Source organism: Acanthisitta chloris, unplaced genomic scaffold (genome assembly GCF_000695815.1).
Source record: "Acanthisitta chloris isolate BGI_N310 unplaced genomic scaffold, ASM69581v1 scaffold17104, whole genome shotgun sequence".
Classification (NCBI taxonomy): domain Eukaryota; kingdom Metazoa; phylum Chordata; class Aves; order Passeriformes; family Acanthisittidae; genus Acanthisitta; species Acanthisitta chloris.
In genome coordinates this window covers 1-10091 of record NW_008667781.1, presented here as the reverse complement: position 1 = coordinate 10091, position 10091 = coordinate 1, and the positions used below count along the sequence as shown (strand labels likewise).

The 10091-nt window shown below is 40.6% G+C and overlaps 1 protein-coding gene across 1 annotated transcript; it reads right to left on the bottom strand.

Annotated features, from left to right (window-relative positions):
• Positions 1-3188: 3188 nt before the first annotated feature.
• Positions 3189-10088, bottom strand: FUT11 (fucosyltransferase 11 (alpha (1,3) fucosyltransferase); the record flags this gene model as incomplete). The annotated part of the gene is made up of 3 exons (XM_009072661.1): positions 3189-3444; positions 8176-8801; positions 9976-10088. Coding segments are annotated over 3 exons (887 nt in total), but the record flags the coding sequence as incomplete, so codon positions are not given.
• Between the last annotated feature and the right edge of the window lie 3 nt (positions 10089-10091).

The window sequence follows — 10091 nt, the reverse complement described above, 5'->3', positions numbered from 1 at the left end:
GCAACCACAACTCTTCAGCCAGCTGGGGAGGGTTCCCACCCCTCCTGCCCCTGTGGAGTTTGCGTGGCAGCTACACAAGTTATTCATACTATGCACTGGAATAAATATTTCAGCCTTAGTTCTTGCACACCATGTACAGAAAGTGAAATATCTTTAGTATATTAATAGAGGCAACAGACACACTGTTTATAAATCATAGATGTATTGTGCCATTCAGGAGATAATAAAGCTAGTATGAGCTATTACTACAGAAAAACACACTGCAGATACAAAAGGAACACAAGGCTTGGGTGAGCATCACAGCTGCTAAGAGTGGTAGCTGATACTCATTACCTTTTGAGAAATTCACCACCTATAAGACTGTAAAGTAGTTAAACCTAGGAAGACACTGAGAATTCAGAAGAGAAAGCTACTGAAACTGACTTGTGACTCTTAACTACAAACTGGAAGTTGTAATTTGAAAAACAAAGATGAAAACTATCTGTGATAAAGTTACTTATAGATCTGTACTACTTTCATACCCATGTTAAGAAGATAGATGGCAATCAGAAGTAGTCATGCCTGGCAACAGTCATGACGCTCGAAGCAACAGCCTTGTGTAGTACAGATATGGAGCAAAACAACAACCAAACAAACCCTGTAGGACTAACAGGAAAAACCTTATTGACTGGTGATTGTATTATACTGAGTACAGAAAATAAGTAGTGGTGAAGGAATACTTGGCTGTGAATTAGCAAATGAATGAATTGAGGCCCCAGGGGAGAAGTTTTTATCTAGTTTGCTAACTACTCTTTGGCTTGTACCACCGTATCTCCAGTGCTACTGTTAGCTGAGAAACATGCTGAAGGGAAAGGCAGAGTGAGGTGTTAGGACATCACTAATCAAGGACTAAGCAGGTGCTGTGATGTTTATATTGGTGCTTCCTCCTGTTACTCCTGCAAAGACAATACATTCAATGTAGCATGGCTAATTTTGGCAACAGCAGATAAATGATAGTAAATACATGTCAATTATTATAAAAGCAAATCTACTCAAATTACAGGATAAAATAGCAAAAGCAGCTTCTGCTAGTACCTGGTTCCTACTTTTTATGCTCAATACAAAAAGCAAGATCAGAATTTTTCCTCCTGACTATCCTACCAAACACATAAGTGTTTTGAGATACAGTTAATTAAGAGAACCACACAAAGAAGACTGAATAACTTTCTATACAGAAACATGAAACAAAGAGAAGTAACTGAAGCCCTTAATTCAAACAATTTACTCGAACATCATGAAACTATTCAGTAGAAGTCAATATTCAGAACTAAAGCAGCCTTAAGTTGTAATGTTCTTTATTTACTTCTCAAGCACATTGTGGCCACTTCGATCCTAAATACACATATCTGTAATTTTATTCTGGACTGAGTTATCCACTTCAACAATTCACTCAGATATATTCACTTAGGTGTTCATGTCTCCTGAGTAATTGAAAAAAAGGAATGTAAACTGATGAATGCATTTTAGCTGAAGAACCATTTGTTAGTGTTATTAGAGAAGAGAGATTAAAAAAATAGTTCTCTCCCAAATGCAGTCAGGTGAGATCAATGTATGGTGTATGCATTTTCTACATGTACAAGAATCCAGTGGCAGTTATGGGTCTGAAGTCTTTGCTGTCAAGGTGTCCTGATTTTAACATGGCAATATTGTTTGTCACCTGAGAGGTGAACATTGAGACATCATTACCTAAACCGATATTATACCTACAATACCATATCTATAACATTATGAAGGGGAATTTGAGGGGCAAAAAAAAAAAAAGATATCAAGTGACCCATCCAGCACTAAGCAACAGACAGTGACTTAATTAGGGACAGAATGTAGATTCACTCCTGTTCCTAACTTTTACTACGAGGCATCAGACTTCTCATAACGATGCATGCCTTACAAAATCAAATTACCCCACAGACTCTAGACTTTCATTACCAACATTCTGTCTTAGGCATGGATAAACTCTGGCTATTTAGTCAGTAGGTAACTTCTGAAGGGGGAGGAGAAATAGAGAAAGAACATAGCATTGTACCATTAGAGACATCACTGCAGTGATGGCCATATTTGCCTGTGCTTTTAAACCCATGACACTAAGTCAATTAGTTTCCCTCCACTGCAAGATCAAATTATTTCAGAAAGATACCCAACATGGCAAGGAACAGTGCAGTTTATTTATATCTGTAAGCGATACAGGCTATGCAGCAAGGAAGATCTGTCCACATGTCATCACTTGGAACTCCAGTCACGGACCAGGGTCATAAAGTGTCAAGATTTGGTAGAGATACAACACCATCTCAGTGCACCTGGTTCTGATCATCCATTTCAGCACAGAAAGACTGCAAGGCTTGTATCCAGACTGCACAGACCACTGGAAAGGCACCAGTGTTAGAATGTATATGTGTTTGCAGAAAGCTGCAGATACTCAAAAAGAACAAATCCAAGGCCTATGAACTGCTGGTATTTAGGAGATAACAAAAAGTCAAGATCATAGATTTCAGATTTGACGGAAACTTAGAAGAACCAAAGCATACCAATTTTACTCAGTTCCACACAATACCAGGTAATAATACACTTTCTGGTGTGAAATACTTTGTTGAACATTGTGAGTTAAATAAATTGGTTTCTCATCCCACTCTACATATCATCTGCTGAGTTAGCAAAAGAGGAAAATGAGGCAGAGAGTAAGTGACCTTCCCACAGTTACCTTGAAAAGCTGAAGTATTTGAGGCATGTTTACTGGGGGAGAAGAGACTTTATTGCTGCAATTTCCTAAGGCACAACTGCTCTCCATAGATTTGTCTTTTGCAATTCCTTCACTGGAAAAACCATTTGTTAATAGCAGCTAAAAGTACATTGTAATGAAGAGAATATGTGACTGATGAAATATAAAAACAGTACTTTTGAGATTTAAAAAATCCCTGATATAACTTAGGGCACTTGATCAAGAGTCTGAAGAGGTATTCCTCTGGAGACACGTAAGTATACCAAATGCAAAGGGAGAGTAAATTCCTCTTCTGCCCCACGCTGGCACCTGCAAGTCAGGAGTGGCTTCACACCACAGAGCTGAAATTCAAATCAAAGCAGTTGCTAACACCTCCACTGCTGAAATCCAATCGTAACAGAAATTTACTCACTTCATGCACCAGAAAAAATTGTCTCTGTGGGAGGTTTTTTTCCTATTTCAAGGCAGACATTTGAAGTGAGGTAAGAATTCAGAGTCTCAACCTTCAATGCAGTTTTCAAATCACATCTCTTACAAAGATGGGTCAGTGTTGCCTTGTCCTCTTGAGAAAAATCTCATGCATATAGTCCCAGAATCTTCCCTGATGAGACTCATTGCGATGAATCATAGCAGTGAGGGCCTCACCCTGATCAAGGCTTTGCCAATAATCCTGCAGCCACATTTCTTTCCAACTGAAACAAAAAAGAGACACCACCACAAACCATTAAAAAAACCCAAATGAGTCTGCAGCTGTAATAGCATCGAAACAGTTTTTTTTCTTTCATCTAAGAGGAAAACAGGCTCAGAGATAAAGTATGTTGTTACTGTGCCATTGTGCTCAAGTCATTTAAAGAAACTTGCCATGAAAATTCTCTACAGAAAAGATAAGTTCACTATTAGCTTTACAACATTCTAGAAATGTCAGCATGTGACTATAGTGTTAACCAAAGAGACAAAATTATTAATTGTAGAGAATAAAAACTCCTATTAAAATAAAATCTATCACAGAGTCCTTACATTATTTTGAGAGTAGCCTTCCATGGCCGGTAGGTGTATAATAGTTAGCCTAAGAATCAATTATTTTTTCACATAAACCATTTAACAATTGCAAACAATATACATGGCAGAGACAGAAATCATTATATTCCTCAACCCTGAATCTGTTCTTTATCTCCAGACTCAATGGTCGAGTCCAGACTCTCTTTTTCCATGCATACAGTCTCAAACTTTTCATAGTACAAACTGTATCACTGCAAATTTCAACAAATCCCTTCCCGTTCATGATTACGTGGACTACTTCTCCCACTTGTGTCTTATCAAGGTATGGCAGTTATTTATCTCTTCTCTATTATTTCTGCTACCAGCCAGATAAGCCCATCACAAATTTGGGAAAGAAGGACCAGCATGATGCTCTTATGTAATATGCCCAATACTCGTTAACTTATATACAGGGATTTTTGATTTTTTCCCCTCCAAATCACAGAAATAAGCACAGTGCCTCCTGCCTTCACTCTATGCACCATACATTAAATCAAGTGTGACTGCAGTGCCCAGGAGCAGATCTCACCCACCACTCCAGGGGGACTGAAACACACCACACATCAGTCGCTTTCTCTGAGCTTGTACAGCATGGGAATTAGTCTTCTGGAGTCAACAGCATCATCTGTGATGGCACATTTCCACAGTGTATACCAACACAGACCTCAAAATGAAGCTTTTAGCATAGATTCCAATGTGAAGAATCACAGACAGAGGCTTACTTCTGCTTTAAAAAATAAATAGCTGCCAAAGGTTCCTTTGTAAAATGCAGCAGTTGGAATCACTATGAGATCACACTGCTTACCAGCTAAATTCATTAACCTTTGTTCAAGGACTGCCAACATGAGTTACTTGTTTTTTACAGCACTGAGTAAGGGCACACATTAGGAAAATGAGTCTACCTGCATTAAGACCCAAGACGAAGTGGCAGTAGGTAACTGAAAAAACCCAAAATGTTTCCAAGATGAACTCTACAGGAACAGCACTGAAAGGAATTCCAGTATCCAAGTGAAGACTTTTGTCAGAATTGTTAAATAAGAACACTTTGGTAATTTTCTTTTTAAATTATTGTTCTTTTTTTTTTAAAGAAAATAATTTCACTCTGATTCTAATTGGAAAAAAAATTGGAACCCTAGGATGAACAGGATTGCACAAATCTCCAGCAACTACATACACCTGTGAGATACAGATCTATCTTTAATCCTGGATGATTACTGGATTCTATTGCAAGGGACATTTTACAGTGTCCACATGGCAAATCTGACACACTGTTAAGCTGGGTTTTCTCATCATAAATAAATTGTGACATTGACATAAAATGGCACTAGCAAAGCCATGATGGTTTCACAACATTCCTTTATCAAAGGCACACTGACTGCTCAACCACAGATGAAAACTTCAGGCAAGTAGAATTGTCACTTAGTCTTTTTATAGGCACCTCTCAAACATCCCACCTTCAGAAGATGAATCCTTAACAATGAATGAACCAAACATTTCTCTCACAAAAGTGGAGTCCAAGAATAACTGGAGATTCCAGTTCCTATTAAACAAATATTCTACTCATCAGTAGGACTCTAAGTCACTATTTTCTGTACAAATCAGCTAAGAACTCAATAGATTGGAGTGACTGACCCATAACCTAACACATACAAATGGTCATTCTACAGCCTTTTTTCTAAAGCTCACTTGGGTGTGAAGCTCAGGAGTCCAAATAAAATTGAGGCTGCAAGGATAAGGATTTAGAAACCACATCTCCAGACTTACAGCTAAAGGTGCAAGTGAGCTCCAGCTACATGTACCTACACAGAGAGAGATTCTGATCTAACAGTTCTGTAAATTCAGCACATTTGTTAACCCTAAAAACTGATTACCTCTGGGAATAAGGCTTACAGAGCATAACCTTACCGTAATTGGGTACTCGCTCTAACACAAACTCCAACAGCCTTTGTTGTTCTCTGAGTTCCAGAAGCCTCCAGAACTCCAAGTCACCATGTGTGTTTATAGTCCAACCTTGCATACTGCATGTAGTCTATCATTTGTATCCCCACTAGGCCTGTGTCATTTTTCCACAATAATGTTTCCTAAAGTGACAAAGCACTCCACTGACTGGCTCAGCAGGCAAATGGCTAAATTGATCACACTGTTGAATAATATTACTGTCAAACTCTGACAAAATCTGGGCGTGTTTAGCTAATGCTTTGGTAGCAATTTTATGTTACCGTCACACCACTTACAGTTCTAAGTAATCATGTTCTATTCTGCAGATAAAAGCAGTGAAAGCTCAATGTTTATCAGACAGAAACCACCGTTATTTCACTGGAGATGCCCTTGATTATGCCTCAAAAGGTGTGGATACGTATCTTTCTAAAGTAGGTAACAATCAATGTAAAAGCTTCCTACTCACAATTTTTCCAGACACATCTCACCTACAAACAAGGGGAGAAAACATACTGTGGTTCAAAGAGACATAGAAAATCCGTGGGATGCAACTGATTATGGACCAGCTGTTCAAAACTCCTTGCTGATGATCCCTGTGCAGAACAAGGGAAGCACCTGAGCCTGCAGTGGCATCGGCAGCCAAGCTGCGTGTGCCTTCACAGGTACTGCTCTGCTGCCACCTGATGCTCAAGCGAGAGAAAACCTATGGAAGAGCAGGGAATGCTTCTACAACAGTAGGATGAGGCATTGCATGCTACAAGGGAAAAAACATTTTGCTACTGGGATCAGGAAAAGGCATTACTATAAAAAAGCTCCAATAAATTAGTCAACCAAGAGAAAACCAAGGATTCAGAACCTCTTTCACCTGAAGGAGGAAAAAGCATAACTTTTCAATTAGACAATGTGAAAAGCAATTGTACTGTGAAAAATGCTTTATAATGACAAACAGCACAGGGTTTGTGAAATAGACATTTCCTAAAAAAACTTAAGTAAACTCAAGGTTATTTTCCTTTTCTAATTTCAGTTGGCCATTTTTGAAAGCATCCAAACATAGGATGAAGTAGTTCTCTACACTCAGAAAATTCCTCACACTCTTTTTTTGTGAATGGGTAACATAATCAAAACATTTTTAGAGATCCATATCCACACAGAACTTAGCATACTTGAAACGATGGATTCCACATTTTCAACACACTGTTTCTTCTAACATTTTAACATGCCTGAGCATTCCATCCCTTAGTGTAGGAAATTGTTAACAATGCTGTAAAGTGATATAAACTGGGATAAAAGATATGGACAACTTCCTTCTGGAAATGCATGAAATTTTCCCAATATTTTCAAAAAGTCATGAACTGAATATTACATTGAGACTGACACCAGAACACTGAAATCCTTGGTGACAGCTATGAACCTAGACAAGATCTGCTATGGCTGAGGGTTTATCTTTATGATGCCTGTCTGCTGCCTTAGAGAAAGAGAATTGCATGCAATTGAGTAATTGCCTAAAAAGACAGAAATCGGTGCTGGTAATGCAAAGAAGAGTGAGAAACCTGGGGAATCCAAACATGTTACACTAGTAATACACAACTCACAAAGTGCACACATAGTATACAAACTGCAAGAAACTTTCCTTCTATCAACTGCAGCTTCAAACACTGTCAGTGGAATAACTTTGGTAACACCCAAGCACTAACTTGTTTTGTACCAATTCATGTATAATACTGAGTAGATCACGCAATCCACACTCTATTCTGCCTGTCTGAAGTGGTTGCCTGAGGGTTGTCGTGGTTAGTTCCCTGCTGGCTAACAGTGGGCTACAGGCCTGGGAGATTGCAACAGCACTAAGCCATCCCTGTGTGCAAACCCCCGGGGACAAGAAGCTACTCAGCCTATTCTCTGTCCTGCAGTCCCTCTCCTAAATAAATGTGATGGCATCCTTCAGCACTAGCCAGAGTTTTGTCACACAAACCAAGATTCAGTCTTGTATTCTGGGTGGGCCTAACTTCTGCTCTGAAGTCAACAGGAGTTAACCAGGCCTGCACTGAACAGTGGCAAGCCCATTGTTAAGGAAGTGCTTTGTAGGGAGGTATTGGGCTTCTTTCCCCCCAGGGCTCCCAAGTGCTTTACCATCACTGTACTGAAAAACATCCCAAACAAAGAGCTAAGATAGACAGGATAACCACATTGCCCGAGGTCACAGAGCATTTCAACAGAATATTATGGGTGCCTCAGGCTCCTCTTTCAACTGCTAATTCCACCTCCAAGCCTCTTCTCCAGCCTTGGGGTTACACAGTATTAGCAGAACGACCACACCACCCACATGACATAGTATAAAATGTAACTGGAAACGTATCAAGAGCTCCTTTAAGTATAAAGCATTATTAAAAGTTACAGCTATGCTCATTTGAAGCTTTTTTCCTTCAAAAACTATCATATTGGTACATTACCTGTCTCCTTCAGGGAGGTCTTCAACACTTCCAAACCCAGGGGTTGGCATAGGACATCCCATGTGCTTGAACTGAGCTATGCGAGGTCTGGGAGCTGGAATTTTCCCACCAGACTTTTTGTGTTCTTTCTCCTCTTTGACCCGGATGTTCTCCCTGTCACAGATGAAACACTCGAAGCCATTCAGGTAATTGGGCAGAGTCATGTCATTCACACCCCATTCCCTCCTCTCCAAACTATCTAGCAGGAACTGGTTTTTGATTCCACCGACGTTTTTATACTCCAGATACTTCAAGTATTCCTCTCCATTCTTGTCCAGGAAATCAAGATACTTTGCCAGCTCTTGGGGGCTCTCAAAGTCATCTATAAGAATGATGGAGAGGTTGTTTGGCATCCAGTCCCGCACAGCCGGGGAGCCTCGGTACACGGGGACAGCACCCAAGTGCATCGGACGCCACAGCTTCTCTGTCATGTAGTCGTCACATATGGCATTCTCCAGGGCCAGATGGAACTTGTACCTGGCGATAAAAGTCATAAATTCAGGATCTTCTGTAGTGGCTGTAGAAGTGTCTCTCAGTCGCTCACTGGGAAGCTCACGGTTATGAAGGCATTTCCCATAGGAGTCAACCTAGAACAACAACCAGCGTCTTTACAAAGTGATTTGTTCGCACGGAACTTGTTTTCAGAGCTTGTAAAATTCCTAACCGATCAGTTCTTGGCTAGACTTAGTTTAGCTTCACTTTCATTCCAAATGTTTTCTCTTCTGACCATTCCTAGAGTCCCAGTTCTACCAGCTTTAGAGGAAACCAAGTGCTGAGTTTCAAAGCAGCTCTAACTGCTACAAATTGAGGGCTGAGGGGAATGTGCAGATACCACCCAAAAACCTATTTATTATTGGATAAATCAGAAACTGACGAGTAAGGAATGGCATTCAATTCTATGTTAATGTAAAAGTTATCTTTCTACCTAACAGAAACCCAGTACTTTTCTAAACAGATATTACACATAGTTCCTGCCAGTCTCAGCAGGCTGACAAAATGTTTCCATTTGTTAAAATGGATGCAGGGAGCTAAAAGAATACTGTCTAAAAATCAAAGACAATATGCTTGAACTGGAATCTGCATCATACTTTGTCAGTATTTTTAAAATTCTTTTGTCTTTACTTCACTACCGAGTACATGATGAACTTGCACAATAACTGGATCACGGCCAACAGGAACAACAAAAACAACTAGGAAAGAGTTGTTTCTGGCAAAAACTAAAACCAGATTTTTTTTTTAGATCAGTCTACTATCCTTCAGAATTTTTAATAGAAGAAACATGGAAGAAACTCTATTATTTTTCTTTATGAAGTTTTTCACCGTCAGCTGTGCCACAGCACTATAAACTACCATAGAAACAACATGGTTCTGCCACAGAACAGATAAGGAGTGGACTCCCAACATACAGCAACCTGCCGTTTTCACTGCACACCTACACGGGAGCCAGGCTCGTAAATGGGCAGCCTTCCTGTACACTAACTTCAGAGGCTTCACCAACTTCTCGCACTTGGTCCACGAGACCAAGCTTATCCAGGCTCTCCCTGCTCGACTGACCCCGAGTTTGGCCAACTGCACAACTAACAGCTGCACCAGCCCTACCTGCTGGCGCGCGGTGCAGTCTAGGTCACGCGTTGAGAGGGAATACAACTAGTTTCTCCGTCCCGCTCGTAGTCAGCGCGCATCCCGCTACGACTCGTGTCTCGGCTGAGAACAAGGCCGAACAAACCCCGTTCCGAGCGGAGCTCCCAGCGCCGCGCCTACCTGGATGTACTTCATGAGCTGCCGCACGTAGCGGTCGCGGTCCGAGGGCACATCGCAGTGCGACTGCAGGTAGAGCACGGGGGCGTATCCCCTGCGGCGCCACGCGTCCTTGTGCG